This window comes from Balaenoptera borealis (assembly GCF_965194805.1).
Source record: "Balaenoptera borealis genome assembly, chromosome: 10".
In the NCBI taxonomy this organism is placed as follows: Eukaryota; Metazoa; Chordata; class Mammalia; order Artiodactyla; family Balaenopteridae; genus Balaenoptera; species Balaenoptera borealis.
Genome location: NC_138874.1, coordinates 9,434,101 through 9,452,998, shown reverse-complemented (window position 1 = coordinate 9,452,998; position 18,898 = coordinate 9,434,101). Strand labels below are relative to the sequence as shown.

General features: G+C 42.8%; 1 protein-coding gene across 5 annotated transcripts in view; it reads left to right on the top strand.

Annotated features, from left to right (window-relative positions):
* Nucleotides 1-18,898, top strand: part of EDARADD (EDAR associated via death domain) — a 59,665-nt gene that overhangs the window by 12,011 nt on the left and 28,756 nt on the right. For 3 of the 5 annotated variants that reach the window (XM_082407732.1, XM_082407731.1, XM_082407734.1), the window contains exons 3-4: nt 2,042-2,081; nt 7,720-7,778. In XM_082407732.1, the coding sequence (XP_082263858.1) occupies nt 2,042-2,081; nt 7,720-7,778 (99 nt within the window). The remainder of the gene's footprint in view (nt 1-2,041; nt 2,082-7,719; nt 7,779-18,898) is intronic. The other 2 variants (XM_082407733.1, XM_082407735.1) reach the window with 1 other exon arrangement.

Genomic DNA, 18,898 nt, shown 5'->3' with positions numbered 1-18,898 from the left:
ACGCAGCTCAAGTGTTATCTGGGAAGGCTTCTCGGCCTTGGGGCCTTCGGGTGCTGCCTTATCCATAGTCCCTACTTTTTATCGCATTGTGTGGGAATTACTTGCTTGCCTGACTTCCTGCGAGGCTGTGCCGACCGTCTTCCCATATGCAGAGTGGGGCACGAAGCAGGCAGCAGTGTTAAATGAGCCAAGCTTCCCGCGATCCTAGAACGGCACCCTTCCTAAATCCCTTCGCTTCCTTTCCAGGGTCTTCCATGGAAACTGGCTCCATTATTTCATGTCCAACCCTGTCTTCCTTTTCCACCTCCAGCATGCATCTCTCCTACAGGCTGGCCCGTCTTCCAACCACCTGGCCTTGCTCCTCCGTGCCCACCATCTGCAATCACCATGCTCCTTTCTCTTGGTCATCTGAGTCCTGGGCGTTCTCTAGGCCCATCTCAACTGTCAGTCTCTCCAGGAAACCTGCACTTGTTCGTTCATGTAGTCTGAACAGAGTCAAAATCTGGGGATGCAAAGATCATGGTCCCTTCTCTTGAAACACTCACAGTCTGTCTGAGGAAATAGACAAATACTTTGAAAAGAGCCTGATAAGCAGTATAGTACAGATGTGTTTTCCATGCTCTGGGGAGCAGAGTATGGAGAAGGATTTAATCTGGGGGAAAAGTATTTGATTTTTAAGTTCTCTGTGATTGATGATTGAGTGATTGATTGATTTCTTTTTTCACTCAGGATTGTGGTTTATTACAGCAAAAGTATTCAGATTAAAGTCAGCCAGAGGAAGTGGGGCATAGGACAGGGCCCAGGAGAGTTGCAAGCATGGAGCTTTCAGCTACCCTCTGTCAGTGACGTTGTGTGGACACTGTTTACTTGTCTCAGTAACGATGTGTGATGATACACACAGAGTATTGACAACCAGGGAAGCTCACCCCGCCCTTGGGGTCCAGAGTGTTATTGGGGCTCAGTCATGTAGACACGCTTGACCACCAGTGTGTCTGACCTTAGACTCCAGCCCCTTCAATGGTTGAACTGATACCGTAAAGATGATTGATTGATTTCTTTTGTGGAAAGGGGTTGGAGGCTTCTAGAAGGTTCTGAAACTTTACTGCCTAGCTCCAAAGAAACTCCAAGGAAAGGCGTTTAAAACAGAATCCCTGGTTCCACATTTGTTTCTTTTCCTCCTCTGTCCAAGGAATATAGTGATGAGACTTACAGGAGAGTTGGGAGGTACAGCTTTTTTTTTTTTCAGGCTGGAGGACTGTGGACCCAAAGACCCAGATGCAGATGATGGTGAGAACTGAGCCTGGGTCAGAGGACAGGCTAGGGAGATTGGGTGCATCCCCACTCCTCTCATGGAAGTCTTTAGAAAATGACTACATTGTATAATCTGCAGTAGAAGCTTCCAGAAGCTTAGATACCTGCATATTTGTCAGTACCAACAAAGAAATAATGTGATTGTAAGAGCATTTGCTATTTTGAATTCCCTGCAACAGTACTGCCCTCAACTAAAGCATTGGGGAATTGTGCATAATTGTGCATAATGGGTAACTAACTCGTAGATCTTCGTGCAATTAATGGGATAGTTACCTTTTGACTCCTGTCCTAGTCAACCCGTGACAGAGCTCTCCAATTGTGAGTACTGCCCAGAACACATGCGTATTGGCCCGAATGAATGTCACAGAAATGGTGAGAAGAGATGGGTCTGTCCCCATAATTCACTAACAGAAATGTCCCTCAATTTTGAGCTGCAGGAAATAGAAGAGCACTGCAGAAAAGAGAGGAAGTATGGGTTAGTGGTCAGAGCTGAAGGCTTCTTCTGTTTCATGTTCCAACATTAACTTCTCATCCACCTTGGTTTCATTTCTGTAAAATTGAGAATGAAAACAAGCAATGGGTCAGGCGTATTGATAAATCCAAGGCTAAAAACTTGCAAGGATTTAAATTAAAATCATGACTTTCCCAAGACAAAGCTTTCTCTTCACTTTGATCTTATAATTGACTACGGTGTTTAAAAGTAACACTCCTCTTTTGTTGGTTTCTACAGTCAGACAAATATCCCATTCAAGACACAGGACTCCCTAAAGGTATGTACAGCTAATGTAACAATTTAAACTTGTGATTACTTTCATATCTTGAACAAAGCACTAGTCAAAGTAATTTTTCATTTTTTAAAATTGTAAAATAGAAACATACTGATAATTTAGTGCATGATTTGACCTTCTCTGGTATGAATTTTCTTATTAAAAGGTAGAAATTATTTTATAGCAAATTATACATCAAATTCCTATGGTGTTTTTAACATGCATAAAATGAAGAAAGCCAGGACTGTGGGTTGCAAGTGTCAGAAATGTAGCTCAAAGTAGTTTAAAATGAGGGGGGGGGGGACTTGGTGGCTTAGAGTCTCTGGGTGCTGCTAAATCCAAGCATTTAAATGATGTCTCAGGCTTAGTCCCCCACTCCCCCGCCCCATGGCTCTGTCTTCTATGTTGGCTGCATACTCGAGCAGGCTTTCCCCACGTGGTGGGAAAGATAGTCTCTGACACCTCCAGCTTTACTTGGTGCAGCTAAAGATGCCGGGGCAAGAGGGAGCCTTTTCCCCAGCACACATGGCACAATTTTAGGAGCACATCGTGAAAGGAGCAGTTTGGTCATGTGGCCATCGCTGTATCAGTTGCTGTCGTCAGAGGATGGAGGGGTGACCAGGTCTGAGCCTCGAGGTTGGAGGAGTCAGTTCTACTCAAACCACAGGAAAGAGGGTTCTGTTACCAGACAAGGGGCAAGGGATGCTGGCAGTCCCCAAAGCAAAAAGAGCTTGCTTTTATGATCCACAGGCTAATGTGTCAGGCGTGGTGCAGACCATAAAGGCCTGAGCCTTTCCTAATTTCCCCTGGGGCAGCCTGCAAGGCTGTATCCAGTATGGAGGCCGAGCTGCCGCTTATCACACTGGAGCGTTCACCTTGTGCTCTGCTGACCGGCCAGAGAGGAGGGGTGGGGAACAATCAGACCTGAGCAGCTTCAGAGATGGCAGGGGCCCCCCGGCTTCCTGGAGAGGAGGACTTCCCAGCACAGCCTGCTGTGGGGTTCCCCAGCAGCCCCTGTGGTGATGGGTATTACGGGGTTACTGGGCTGCGGGGTTGGGAGCTCCCTGGCAGGGCCCACCTGTGGTTAAGTCTGTAGTTCTGCCAGGTCCCCCTCCCTCATTCTCTACTCACCAGACTCTTCTTCCTGCTCCCTGAAATGACATCATTAGAGTTTCTTTCCTTTTGCCTCCTGTGCACGTCCCAGGAGCGGCAGTGGTGTAGGGAAACGAGGCTGAAGGCCAGGTTTGAGCCCAAATCCTGGCTGTACTAGGGGAGGCTTCTCCCAAGCACACTTTGCCCTTTCCCCTCTCCATGAATGACTTCTCAGTGTCCTGAATTCCCCAAGCTGTGAGTGCTTAATTCAGCAAGAAAGTGGAAGGTGCAAGCCAGGCCACCAGGACGAATCGGAGGCCGTCTTGGGCCGTGTTCCTTGGATTTTTAGGGTGCAGTGAAGAATTACCTGGGGAGCTAGTTTAAAATGCAGATTCTGGGCCCCGCTACTCCAAAATCATGATGTGGTGGGTCTGGGGTCAGGCCCAGAAACCTGTGTTTTTAATGCAAACCTGAGTGGGTGGGACACAGACCTCCCTTTGAGAGCCTGCCTAAGAAGCTTCAAGAATGTGGCGTGCCACATGTAGGAGACATGTAGGAGAGACCCGAGCTACAGCCAGACCGCCAACTCTGAGAGGACTCAGCAGGTGACCTCATGGCTCAGGGTCCCAGTGTCCAGTCTGCAGTGCAGAGAGGACAGTATTACACCGACCTCCCAGGGGGCTTGTGAGAATTGAATGAAACAAGCCTGGAACAGCACCTGACTCCCAACGAGCATCCGACAGGGGTGGAGGGAAATCTGGCAAAAGAATTGTGAGCAGTCAGGGTAGAGGACTGTTGCAAGCTTTCGTAGCGGAGAGGCAAGAGTGGAACCACCGTTTTAGGTAGACTTGGCTGCCGCAACTATCCGAAGACCTTTTCTATCACTCTTGAACATAATTTCCTGTTTTAAGAGGGAAAGATTGTTGCTTAGCAGCCTGATAATACAGTAACCGTACCGTTGGGTTTCTCCTAGAATTTGAGTTTTACAAAACCTTAATTAAAATGGTGGTGAGTTGACAAGTAACTCCAGATCTTTCCTCTGTCCTTATTCATGAGGGGGGGCGGCGAAGTGTTATTAAGCACATAATTTCTTATCTCCAAGAAATACATCGTCTTCTATGTAATAGCCAACATTTGCATTTAATAACAATTTAATGTCTGCAGTATTTTTTTCAAACATACCATAATGGAGCCGATATCATCGTTAAATGCTTATGGTAATTTTCTCATTGAAGTTGTTTTTAGGGAAACAAAGCCCGTATATAACTAGTGAAGAGACTAATTTACAGCTTAAAAGTAAATGTAGGGCTTCCCTGGTGGCGCAGTGGTTAAGAATCCACCTGCCAGTGCAGGGGACATGGGTTCGAGCCCTGGTCCGGGAAGATCCCACATGCCGCGGAGCAACTAAGCCCGTATGCCATAACTACTGAGCCTGTGCTCTAGAGCCCATGAGCCACAACTACTGAGCCTGCGCTCCACAACTACTGAAGCCCTCGTGCCTAGAGCCCGTGCTCCGCAACAAGAGAAGCCACCACAATGAGAAGCCCGTGCACCGCAATGAAGAGTAGCCCCCGCTCGCCGCAACTAGAGAAAGCCCATGCGCAGCAACGAAGACCCATCGCAGCCAAAAATAAAAATAAATAAATAAATTTATTTTTTAAAAAAGTAAATGTAATCTAATTATATTAAGAACAATTCAGACTCTGACACAAGTGAATTCTAGGGGGGCTACTATATTTAATAGAGGAGTCGTTTGTAATTAGCTTGAACCATTTCCATATGATTGAAAAAGTCCTCAAAATGTATTTTCTTAAGAAAATTAGCATGTTTCACAAAATCTTCATTATAATTCTAGTATATTCCTGCTTTTCCCCTGGACAGTACAACATAGTCCCTTAACATGGTCCACACTAGAGTGGTTCTGAATAATGTGCTTTTACCATAAACCAACTGTGGGAATCTAGTGTGATTTCGATAATCAGCACGTTTTTGAGGTGAAACGTGTTATTATACCTGTTTTCTTGTCGGGAACAAATGTGTAGCTTCTGCCTCCCCTGATTTTAGAGATTTCGGGAGATTCATTCTGTCAGGCTTCTGTTATGATAGGTGCTCTGTGAGAATCTGTAGGCACCAAACTCAGGACTAATTTAAGATTGGGGTTTATTTTATATCACAGAATTCCTGTATCTCGTAGAAACTGCTGGCTTGAGGGTTCTGAAGGGAATGTGACTCTTCATATTTTGAGAGAAAAATGTCTTTGGAAAAAGAATTCTGATTTTTGAGGCACTATTCCTAGTGAGGGGAAATTGCACATAACTACCTCATAAAGCAATCAAGATTTTATCATCTTCGTCTTCTCTGGCATTACTGCCCTTGCATTGTTCAAAAAAAATTAAATAGCGGATGTAAAGTTAAAGAGAAGTAGACTGATTTTATTGTTAATTATTTTGAGAAATTTGAACTTAAGCATGGATGATATTTGCAATAATTCGTTAACTAAATGGAGAAGTAGTAGTTCAGTTTGAAAAGGGAGAAAATAAACAAGTACTCAGGAGATCACCAAAATAATTCCTACGTAAAAATGTCTGCCTGAAAACTAGCAGGCCAATGGTGTTGTATTTTAGACGATTTCTCATCTTGCCGATTGACTGACAGTATCTCGCTAATAGGTTTCCTTGTTGTAACATGAAACTTAAAAACCCCTCCTTCCCGCACGAGTTACCACGACCTGGTCCCGCTCGTTCCACAAGTTCACTGCCTTCCACCCAGCCATGATGCTGACAGTCTCCTGTTTTAGCAAACCAACCCCTCCCCCAATTACGACACACATACAAAGGTGGCCATTCTGAGAAAGTGTTTTCTTTTATGGAGGGTAGAGGGGTGGGAGAGGGGTACAACCACAGGCGTGCTTGGGGGACCATGTAAGAAAAGTTGCTTTTTAATTTCAAGCTAACATTGCGTTGGGAAATAAAAAGCCCCACTTGTCCAAAAATGCTGGGTGAACAATTATGACACCGGCCATTGTGAGAATTAGTATGACTGAAGTCACATGTCTGTTACTTTTTGCTGTGAAAAATTAGCGTGCATCCGAATTCTGTGGGGTGCTTGTTAGGTGTCAGATTTCTGGGGTCCCTGAGATTCCAATTCAGAAGGTCTGGAGTGGAGCCCAGGAATCTGCATTGTTAACAGGCAGCCCGGGTGATTCTGGTGCAAGAGAGCTGGGACTGTTTTGAGAAACAGAAGGCTAGGTAAGATCTCTACTGCTCCAGCTTAAAAAGATACCATATGGAATCTTAATAAAAGACCGTGCTTTTAGTTTAAATTTTGCAGATAATAATGTTAAGGAAAAAATGACCTTTAGTCAGAATTGTGTAGGCAGCAATAAATATAGCCCCTTATATGAATAAATCTATCAGCCCAGCCTATAATAGGTCAATGAATGTTAAGAAATGTAAAAATAAATAGATGAATTAATCAATCTGTCACTCAGCCCTAACTTTTGAACCTTGAATTAAATGATTCTCTATTAAGGGCTTTACTAACTCTAAAATTTTACATGCCACTAAACATTTCTTTCATAACATAATATATTACTGGCGATTTTCAAGGTTAGAGTTCGATGTTGAATTCTGTGGTTAAAGATTAAAATCTGATGGAACAAAATCAGTTTTTAATGCATTTGTACAATCTTCACCACAAGTTGGGAACTGTGAAGTTAACACATATGTAAGACAACCTAAGGGTGGAATTTCCTTCCTACCAGTTAATTCCGAAAGGTGTTAGACATTTCACATGCCTATCATGTTCCTTTGACTTTCACTGGCAATCCCCACTTTAACCATAGAACTGAAGTGGTTTCGGTTTGACTTTTAGGAGGGTGAGCTATCAAGACAAGTATAATCCCACTCTGCTCTCTGAGAGATTTAGTGAACTGTCAAACAGTGAACACCGTGGAATCTGTTGTAAGGTTATCAGAGGGGAACGTGTTTGGACTACCTCCTGTTCACCCTGTTGGTGAGGGAGGGATCCTGCCCTGGGGTTATGGGGATGGCCACACACAGGACACCTGACACTGGGCAGATGAGATTGACAGTAGCTTGTGAGTCACGGATATTCACAGCCTGGGGAGGGAGGACGCTACACCCCATGCAGGGTCGCATGGGGGTTGCACTTGGGAACAGAGTGAACAAACGGGCTGTGGGTGACAAGCGCTGTCCTGTCAAGAGGGTGTGTGACCCCTGGTTCCCAGGGAAGGATGTGATGACTTGTCTGAATAATTCAGTCGTCTGGCAGGAAACTGAAACCCACTGCTCAGGGATAAGCAGGGACTGTGCCTGGTCCCCTTGAGAAGGAGCGTTGTTTAGCTGGCGGTCTTATCCACAGGAGCAGAGCAGGGAGGGGGACTTGCAGCTGGGCCATTCGAGGTCCTCCTGGTTTTACCAGATGTAAACAGCACATAATACTGAGTCTTAATTTTAGGCCTTACAACCACAGAGTATATGTGCTTTCTTGATCAAGCTTGCATCTTTTTTTTTTTTTTAATCCCTAGCAGAGGAGTGTGATCCAATTAGTTTGAACTGCCCAACAAATTCTGATGTGCAACACCAGGTAAGAATAATTTCAGTTATATTTTTACCCTTAAGTACATGCTAATCCAACTAGAATTTATTTAGGAATTGTCTTCTAGAGCTTTAAAAATAAAGAAAGAACAGGATTTTTAGATAATAAGTTTGGAAATGATCTTTAAGCATCCCAGTAATGTAGCATATCTATACAGCTTCTGTTACTTTCAGTAACTGGGGTAGCTTTAATCCATTTTTTGGAAATAAATATTTATCCATATGCCAAAAACCATCAGTGTTACTGAGGTAGAAAGGAGAGTTGCTTTCTTTTGTGTGTAGTTGGTATGCTGTGGATAGGAACTTTTTTTAAAAGCCTCAACAAAACTGGGTAGTTTAAAAACATTTTTGTAATGTTTTATAAAACTTTTACTTTGTTCAGATATCAGATGTCAAATTTTAACATATTATTATGTTTAACATATTATTTTAATTGTCGTTTTCTAAAATACATCTATTGTTTTCTGATTATAAAAGATTGTTTGTTATTTTAAACTTCAGATACAACAAAAATGTACCAAAAGGTTGAGAATCGCTTGTGAACATTCCATTGTTCACCTTTTGAGGTACATCCTTCCAGAAGCTTCCCTGGGTCACCGTGTGCTTCAGTTACTACTTGTACTTTCCAGCCCATCTCTGTTCACTCACTCAAAGCTCATTAGCAAAACTGCACAATACCTCACATCTGTTAAACTATAGTTAGAACATTAAATGTCTCAAAAAGGATGTTTTGCCTCAAGATAGACCGGTTGGGTCCTGCTCTCTTTATAATATTGATACCAAGTTAATTTTTAGCAAGACAAATTTGAAGCTTTGTTTAGTCTTGCTTTTAAAACATCAGTCAGTAATAAATCATTAATAGTGATATTCTTGGACAATCAAATCATTTTTGTAGTGAAGCAGAGTTATACAGTAGTTGATAAAACAAGCAATTTTAATCATAAACACGGTTCTCTTGAAAATTGTCAATGGTGCTACTTTTAACTTTGATTTGGGGGTCTTCAGTCGCCCACTGAGAATATTATTTTCTTATTTATTAATCCTGATACTCAGCATTTTTCTTGGAATTACAGTCTAATGATTGACTTTGACATTAACTGAATTTGAACTATTTTAGTGAACCTAAAGTATAAATTTTTCCCTTCTTGCAATCCTTAATTTGTTTAATAAAGTTTTGCTCCCCACATTTTTTGCAATACGATAACAGACTCCTTTGAAGATACAAGAATGTTACGTTGTTTGTTTTAGTTTTAGGGATTTTCCAAAATCATTTAAGATTAGGTACAGAATATGCATTAGGACACTGTTCAGTATTTTTTCTAATTTCAGTGTTATAGTTCTGGCTTTATCAAGTGGACTGTCTTTAAAGATGAAAAAAGATTTATCAACTAAAAAAAGCGGGAAAAACCTATTTGAGATTTTAATTTAAGTTCTGTTTTAAAACAGGGTGTCTTACATTCCTATAAAAAGTAGCACTGTACCTACCTACTGCAGTTGGTTATTTCTTTGCATAATCTATAGGATTTGTTCTAACTGCTAGATATCCAGAAAGAGTCTTTGAAACCAACTTGGCAGTTAGAACAAAGAAAACTCACTAGGGGAGAAATGTTTAAAAAAAACAAAAACAAAAACATCCGCACGCTTCATTTTCTATAGCTCAGACATTAAAAGCAAGTTGAAAATACATTCTTTAGAATATTAACATATGCTGTTTCATTGATTTTTATAATTTAAAAACTAAAATCCACTTCACTTAAGACAATTTTAGACACCTTTTTTGAATGATGCCACGGAAAAACATTGTGGTATCCTGGCATCAAAATGGAAATCTGACATGTCATAAAATTTCATAAAGGACCCTTTACTTTTAGTGATTTAAAATCAATACCCCATCTATTAGAACTATCCTACTTCTACAGTTTGTTACAGCTGGTACTCGTCAAGCATGTGCTCTGAGACCGGGTATTCTTGGACATGAAATATACCAAGGGGAGTTGGGGGAGGAGACCAGACCCCAGGCAGAGCTTCCAGACCTGGAGAAGCAGTGTACACAGCATTAGATTCTAAATGTGGATATGGTTCAGCTGTTTAAAGTTTTTTCATGGTTCTTTGTTTTAAAAATATTTATTTATTTATATATTTATTTGGTTGCTCTGGGTCTTAGTTGTGGCAGGTGGGCTCCTTAGTTGCGGCTCGTGGGTTCCTTAGTTGTGGCATGCGAATTCCTAGTTGCAGCATGCATGTGGGGTCTAGTTCCCTAACCAGGGATCGAACCCGGGCCCCCTGCATTGGGAGTGAAGAGTCTCATTCACCCTCATGGTTCTTTATGTTATAGAAAATGTTTCCCAGAACCTTTGTCAAACAATAAAATTTCAACTACTTTAACTACAGGCACACATGTATGGCAAATGATAGTTAAGCAAAATTTATTCCAGTTTGTAGCCAAGAATCCATGCCAAGTGGAAACCGAGGTAATAAGAAAAACAGTAAATATTAGGATGCTAAGTTGGAATTAGAAGTTATGAAAAAAATGACATTTTCTTCTATTTATGCTGTTTTTTTTGTTTTACCAAACTGTAATTTTTTTAAGGCTTAAAAACCACATTAAATTATTGATATGATATGGTATTATTAGTGTGATACTAATTTATGGTGTTGGTAATAAGGGAAACCGGTGTAGGGTGTGCAGGAATGCTCTATACTATCTTCTCAAATTTTCTGTAAATCTAAAACTATTTTGAAGTATACATATATTTTAAAAACCACACTAAATGGAATTTAGAATCTAGAAAAACAAAAAAAACTCATCCAAAATCCCACCACTCTAATACTCTATTTTTGTCATATTGATGTATTTATTCCCTTATACATTTTTTTCATAAGGATAATTATTAAAACTGTTTGCAGACAATTTTATATCTTGCTTTTGTTATATAATATTATCTCACAAACATTTCGTCCAGTTTGCTACATGGCCTTACCATCCGTCTGAATGGCTGCATGATACTGTCACCTCTGATATTTACTGATAACAGAAATAGATTCGAGGATGTGTGTCTGAGGGCAGAATGAGAGCACTCCTGGTAGAAGGAATGCTGTAAGCAAAGGCTCTGAGAAGAGTCAGGGACAAATACTTTGCCTGGAGCTGAAGTATTGGGAGATTGTAGGCAGTGAGGCTGGAAGATCTGTTGGATCCGGGGTCCCAGAGCCTTGAATGCCAGACAGAGGCAGAAGGAAGGTATTGGTGGTTTTAAGGGATGGTCCCATGACCGTATCTGGGACCCTGGGAGACTGGAGAGAAGATGAGACCAGGTCTTAGGCCTGTGGTTGGGAGAGGGATGCTGCCGACAATATCAATAGAGAATTCAGGAGGACGATAAGATTTGTGTGTTTTTAGGATTGAGAGTTGTTTGTTTGTGGGCTGTGGAAAAAGGAGATAATGGTCTATAGAGTTTGGGGTATGTGAGATGTGTGATAGGAAGGGCTGCATTGGGGGTTGGTTTAGGATTCCTGCATCAGGAGGTTACACTTGAAGCCCAAGGGGAGGATGGGACTGTCGATGAGAGAGTCCTTGTGGAAAAGCAGAGAGGAGAGCCCAGGATGGAGCCTTGAGGGACAATCTGGAGGCCAGAGGAAGAAAAGGAGCTCAGAGGCAGACAGAGGAGTGGCCAGAGAAGAACGCTGTCGGTGGTCGAGGCATCTGTACTTTCCTTTGCAGCACTTTCCCAGTTTATAGTTACATGTTTGCTGATGGCTTCATTGTCTCTCCCCACGAGGGCAGGGACTGCTGTGTTTTTTGGCTTGTAAGTGTATCCTCCATCCTTAGCACGCAGTAAAGTCTCAATAAATACATGTTGAATAAGGAGAGAAAAAGGCCAGGATTGGGCATTGCTTCACGTGCCAAGGAAAGGGCTGTCAACATCATCCTGTGGTCAAGGGCGAGGCCTACAAAGACACCTTTGGATTTATCCTTTCAGATGTTACTGGGACCTTTCAGGAAGGAGCTCGATCATAGGGACAAAAACATAATTGCAAAAGGCTGAAGGAGTGAGTGGGTGATAAGAAAGTTTATGTAGTTCTGTCAAATTCATTAAGGTAGCAAGGAAAAAATAGTAAACTTTTATTTGAAGGTGTTGGAAGATACAGGAAAAGCTTCTTTTTTTAAGGTTGGGAAACAACAGATTTTAAAGGCTAAGTTATCACCAGGAGTGGAGAGATTAAAAATTAAGAGGGAGAAGAAAGAGAAGTGGAATAATTAATGGGATTTGTTTTCCCTGTGGAAGGTAGAGAGGATTAATTTTCTTAGCAACCGTTTATTGATAACATCCTTAGCAATATCTTGTGGAGAAGACACAGCACATTGATTTCCCTCAAGGAATTTGTAATCTGGAAGGTGAGATATATGTGCCCCTATGTTAGATAAATAAAGTTATCAAAGGTACAGAGAGATGAGTTAGCATTTTAAAAGTAAGAACCTCAACTCTTTTTCAGAGGCAAGACTAGAAGAAGGGTTGGATGGGGAAAGATAGAAACTTCTTTTTTAGATGTAAAGGCAAGAAGTTGAGTTAGTTGATGGCAAATTTGAATTGTGCCTTGAATGATGACATTTGGATGGGGCAGGAAGGGAAGAAATCCATCGAAGTGGGATTGACTCTACACACTACTATACATAAAATAGATAATCAACAAGGACCTACTGTACAGCACAGGGAACTCTGCTCAGGATTCTGTAATAACCTAAATGGGAAAAGAATTTGAAAAAGAACAGATACATGTATATGTATAACTGAATCACTTTGCTGTACACCTGAAACTAACACAACACTGTTAATCAACTATACTCCAATATGAAATAAAATTTTAAATAAATAAAAAGAAATCCAGCCAAGATATTAGGGGACTAAAGAGTTTGTTCTGTTCATACAGCAGGGAGGCCATAGGCCTTGGTGAACTAGGTGGTGGTATGACAGTGTTTGGTAATTTGGAAATAGACTGCAAGCGAATAGATGATGACCCATCCATCCATCCATCCATCCATCCACCCACCCACCCATCCATCCATCCATCCATCCATCCATCCATCCACCCATCCACCCACCCATCCATCCATCCATCCATCCACCCACCCATCCATCCATCCATCCATCCATCCATCCATCCATCCACCCATCCATCCACCCATCCATCCATCCATCCATCCATCCATCCATCCATCCATCCATCCATCCATCCATCCAGTATTTGAGTCCAAGAATGTCTCACCACTACTCTCCTAGGTGCTGGGGGGACATTGATGCACACTTAGAGCTTTCAGTGAAATTGGGCGTTTTTAAATCTCCGGCAAGGAAAGCTGAGTCGGAATGTTTAAGCTAAGAGACTCTCCCTTCGGTTCTCAGAGAGTCTCAGCACAGAAACAGAGGGAAAAGACAGAGAGAAGACATTTACTGAGCTCATTCAACAGGTAAGCAAGCTTCTTCGATCAGAGGAAGGCTTGTTTCTCCCACCCCCGGCATACCTGTACCCCAACAGCCAACGTTTTCTCTAACTGCCACTGAGGGAGGTGCTGCTCTAGAGGAATCTTGAGGGCCACGTTTGAAGTACGGGCTTCATCTTCCAGGCCCTGGGAAATGATGGGATAAAAACAGAGTCTTAGAAAGGTTATCCTTGTAGTGGCTCGTCAAGGGGATGGGTAGGAAGAAAGACTGAGGCCAGGAGACCCCAAGTGGCGTTATAGGAAGCTCATCCCAGGGGCCCCGGTGCAGCTGTGGAAGGAAGAATGAAGAGCGGGGATTGTAATTCCAAGACGTTAGTGTTCACTCGCTGTGACTGCTGTAACGAAGCACCACACAGAGGGTGCCTTAAGCAGCAGAAATGCATTGTTTCACAGCGTGGAGCCTGTGAGTCTGAAAGCGAGGTGTGGGCAGGGTTGGTTCCTCCCGAGGGCCGTGAGGGAAAGATCTGTGCCATGTTTCTCTCCTGGGTGTGTAGACGGCCATCTGCTCCCTGTGTCTCTTCACATCATCTTCCTTCTGTGTGTGCCTGTCTCTGTGCAAATTTCCCCTTTTTCTAAGGACACCAGTCATATTGGTTTAGCGCCCACCCTCTTGGCCTCATTTAACTTGATCACCTTTGTAAAGAGCCTCTCTCCAAATAACAGTCTCACTCTGAGGTACTGGGGGTTTGGACTCCAATGTGTGTCTTTGGAGGGACACCATCCAACCCCTAATGATGCCTGGAAAAAAAAGAAAAAGAAGAACCAAGTAATAACAACACATTTTGAGGGAGAGATGTCAGGGATTCAGTGTCTGACACGACTTGGGACTGAGGAGAAGGGAGGGTTGGAGATCTGCTTCAGAGAGTTCCAGCTGGTGACCAGGTGCATAGTGGGGCTACTGTCGAAAAATAAGAAAATAGTTTATCTGGGCAGTGGGGAAAAAGTGAGTTCATCTTTTTTTAAGGTGAACCCAACAAGTGGTGGTCTTGAGGCCCCGTTCACTTGGCTTGGGGGGTGGAGCCGAGAGCTGCCCCTTCCTCCTTATAGACAGAGGAAGGAAAGCAGCCCCCGCTCTCACTTCTTCCACTGAGTCCTTCACAGAAATCTCTTCCTCTTCTACAAGCTGAGGGTGGGGCTCATACCACTATTCTTGGCCCTTCTCAGCTGGTCCTTTGGGGTTTACCTGGCACCTCTCCATGGGGTGTATGCACACCATTGTCCTCAGCTTGGGACCCCAATTAAAACTCTTAAGACAGTGGGAAAACATCCCATCCCCTATCCTGTTATATTCTATGCCATAGCGTTACTTGAGTTTCCCAATTATGGGACTTTGAGATTCTTTCAACTGTTTTACTGTTCTCAGTACTGCTATGGTGGATGTCCAAGTGTCAGTCCCCACCATATAAGGCTATATATTTCCTTAGACTACATTTACATCTCTATTTACAGGCTAGACCTAATAGGCCACACTGACAGTTTGTTCTTCCACTAAGCAAGCTATAAGGACTCAAAGTCAATTCCTAGTCATAAATACGACCAAATTTTAAAAAACATGTTGTCTTATCTATCGAAAGCCTATCAACAGCTAATTGATGTCTTCGAAATTAAACAAGCCTTTTAAAGTTCCGCGTTATATTACCCAGAGTAAATGGCGGGCAGGGGACATACATCCAGTTTTAAACCACAGACACTCCAAGCATGCTGGTCCTGTTGATAGTATTATACAAAGTATAACATGATAGCCAAGACAGAAAAGTGTCTTTAACAACTGATGCTAAAGTAGCAGCCCAAGAGATTAATTTTGTATCTTATTTATTCACCGAAGAAACAGAAGTCTTTTATTTCCAAGGACACATATTTTGTATCTCAGCCGGGACTCTCCCCTGTAGCCTTGGCCCTTCACATACCGTCTGGGCTCTCACCTTCCTCCCAGCTCTCCTGCACACCCTCTGTTCCGACAGAGGCCGGAGCCCTGTCTATATTATACCTTATCTCCTGAGTTTGGTGCCTCCTGGTACTAAATCAGAGGGGAGGCTTGGCATTGCTAATCCTGACCATTTAGAAAGTGAGTTTGGGCCCAGATGCCCAAATTGACAACTTGGCATCTTTAGAGCTGAAGGGGACTATAGAAATCATGTTGTCTCACAGAGGGGACCTGAGCCAGTGGTTGAGTGGCTGAGTTGGGACCTGGGGCCTTGTCCATCATCCCTCCACCCCCATCCACCCCCTCATGCCTAGCATTTCTGAATCGGTAGCACTTGGTGTTACCAGTTGCTGCTGGGCCTCTTGCCTGGCCTAAATCTAGGGAGACAGGCTTTTCCACAGTTCTCAGTGCTGTCAGTCTGACAGACTAGCACTAGGGTAAACACTACTGGAACAAAATTGGTAAATGGAGGGGTTGCTCTTGTCTTTAAAGTGGACTGAGAGGAGGGTGGCAAAATCCCGTCCAGCAGCCTCATTGCCTTGGCAGAGACCATCTGCAAACCTAAAGCAGTTACGTGTGTTTTAATAACAGGGAATGGACCCCACCAGCACTTGCCGTAGATGGTATCTTCTGTGAGTCAGCCCAGCAGGCCCCTACCTGCCCTTCTGGATATGCAGCAATCCTTTCAAGCTCCAACAAGATCTGTTTGATAGATTGGCGAGTCCTTTCGTTTGTTCTCTAAGGGAAAATCAGATTGTTCTGCTTTTAGGAAATACTTGGTCATTCCTTACTTCGCCCCTGATGTGAAGTTTAGAGATGGGGAACCAGATAAAACTAGAGAACTTTGCCCAGAACCTGCACTTGGTATTTTTAAGGTTTTTTTTTTTTTTTTAAATTGACATATTTTCTCCTAGTTATTAATCAGATTTTCCTCCTTCTTTGTATGTTTATTAATTTTTTATTGGATGGCAAACGTTGTGAATTTTACATTATTGATCTGGATTTTATGAAGTTCCTTTATTTTATTTTATTTATTTTTTGGCTGTGCCATGCGGCTTGCAGGGTCTTAGCTCCCCGACTAGGGATCGAACCTGGGCCCCCTGCAATGGAAGTGCATTAGGACCGCCAGGGAATTTCCTTACACTTGGCATTTTTAACTCTGGTGAGAGGGACTCCCTTTAGCCTTGCAGTCACCATCTCCCAGTCCAAACAGGCTGCACTTTCTTTAAACAGGCTGTCAGAAGGTTGGTTCTTGAGACAGAGCTGTCTGGGCATTTAGAGGAGGGAGAAGGAATTTCGAGGGGTTGGTTTTGCTAGAATGGAAATCACCTGTTCGATTCTGTGAATTTCAGTCTCTAATCTCTCTTGCCGTGTGCTCCTTAGTCTCCCTGCTCCCTTTGTGCTCCATTTATCTACCTTCCCATCAGTCTACAGAGTTGACTATCTCTCCTCTAACATGGTGATGGAAGGTGCTACGTTAGAATCAATGAACAGATGCACTAACCATTAGAAAGTGAAACCTACGTGAATAATACCAGGTGAACTTGACTAGGGTCTTTAAGAGCTGTGGATCTTTTCTTTCTGCCTTTTAATACCTTAGACAGTTTTGCCTAAAACAGATAATGATCTGTCTCCCATTTGGTGTTTAAGTGCCTCAAGTTGTGTCACCTTACTTTTTCTAGCCTACATTTATTTATTCTGGGTTGTATCTTCCAATGACCGGCCTGCCTTCTCACTGTGCTCTGCCATCCATTGAACCATCACATCTTATCCCTGGGGACAGTCCCTCCCACATCGGTGACCTAACCTGGTCTGTTTTCTTGCTTCCTCCCCCTCACTCCCTCTGCCCATAAGTTTAGCTGCTAACAGCCTCCCCTCATCAGGCATTTTGGTGATGCTCTTGCTGATTCTGGGTGGAAGCTGCCTTGCCCAGCCCCAGGTTAGGTGGACCAGGACCACCTCCTTTCTCTGTTTTTGATTCCTGGAGAAAATGATGAAATGCAAACTGCTCTTCCCACTACAAATTCATGCCACCCAACCACAGTCGTCATTTCAGGACCTTGAGTCCCTTTTTTCTATAATGAACTTCCCAGAAATGAGATTTTATTTATTTTTTCTTTTTAACATCTTTATTGGAGTATAATTGCTTTACAATGTTGTGTTAGTTTCTGCTGTATAACAAAGTGAACCAGCTATATGTATACATATATCCCCATATCTCCTCCCTCTTGCGTCTCCCTCCCACCCTCTAGGTGGTCACAAAGCACTGAGCTGATCTCCCTGTGCTATGCGGCTGCTTCCCACTAGCTATCGGTTTTACATTTGGTAGTGTATATATGTCCATGCCACTCTCTCACTTCGTCCCAGCTTACCCTTCCCCCTCCCCATGTCCTCAAGTCCATTCTCTACATCTGCATCTTTATTCCTGTCCTGCCCCTAGGTTCTTCAGAACCTTTTTTTTTTTTCTTTTTTTAGCTTCCACATACGTGTGTTAGCATACAGTATTTGTTTTTCTCTTTGACTTACTTCACTCTGTATGACAGACTCTAGGTCCATCCACCTCACTACAAATAACTCAATTTCATTTTTTTTATGGCTGAGTAATATTCCATTGTATATATGTGCCACATCTTCTTTATCCATTCATCTGTCGATGGACACTTAGGTTGCTTCCGTGTCCTGACTATTGTAAATAGTGCTGCAATGAACATTGTGGTACATGACTCTCTTTGAATTATGGTTTTCTTAGGGTATATGCCCAGTAGTGGGATTGCTGGGTCGTATGGTAGTTCTATTTTTAGTTTCTTAAGGAACCTCTGTACTGTTTTCCATAGTGGCTGCACCAATTTACATTCCCACCAACAGTGTAGGAGGGTTCCCTTTTCTCCACACCCTCTCCGGCATTTACTGTTTGTAGATTTTTTGATGATGGCCATTCTGACCGGTGTGAGGTGATACCTCATTGTAGTTCTGATTTGCACTTCTCTAATGATTAGTGACGTTGAGCATCCTTTCATGTGTTTGTTGGCAATCTGTATATCTTCTTTGGAGAAATGTCTGTTTAAGTCTTCTGCCCATTTTCAAATTGGGTTCTTTGTTTGTTTGGGTTTTTTCCAATTAATTAATTAATTTATTTATTTTTGTCTGTTGGGTCTTCGTTGCTGCACATGGGCTTTCTCTAGTTGCAGCGAGCGGCGGCTACTCTTCGTTGTGGTGCATGGGCTTCTCAGTGTTGGGGCTTCTCTTGTTGTGGAACAGGGCTCTGGGGTGTGCAGGCTTCAGTAGTTGTGGCGCACGGGCTTAGTTGCTCTGCGGCATGTGGGATCTTCCCGGACCAGGGCTCGAACCTGTGTGTCCTGCATTGGCAGGCGGATTCTTAACCACTGCGCCACCAGGGAAGTCCTGTTTGTTTTTTTGATATTGAGCTGCATGAGGTGCTTGTAGATTTTGGAGATTAATCCTTTGTCAGTTGCTTTATTTGCAAATATTTTCTCCCATTCTGAGGGTTGTCTTTTCACCTTGTTTATGGTTTCCTTTGCTGTGCAAAAGTTTTTAAGTTTCATTAGGTCCCATTTGTTTATTTTTGTTTTTATTTCCATTTCTCTAGGAGGTGGGTCAAAAAGGATCTTGCTGTGATTTATGTCATAGAGTGTTCTGCCTATGTTTTCCTCTAAGAGTTTTATAGTGTCTG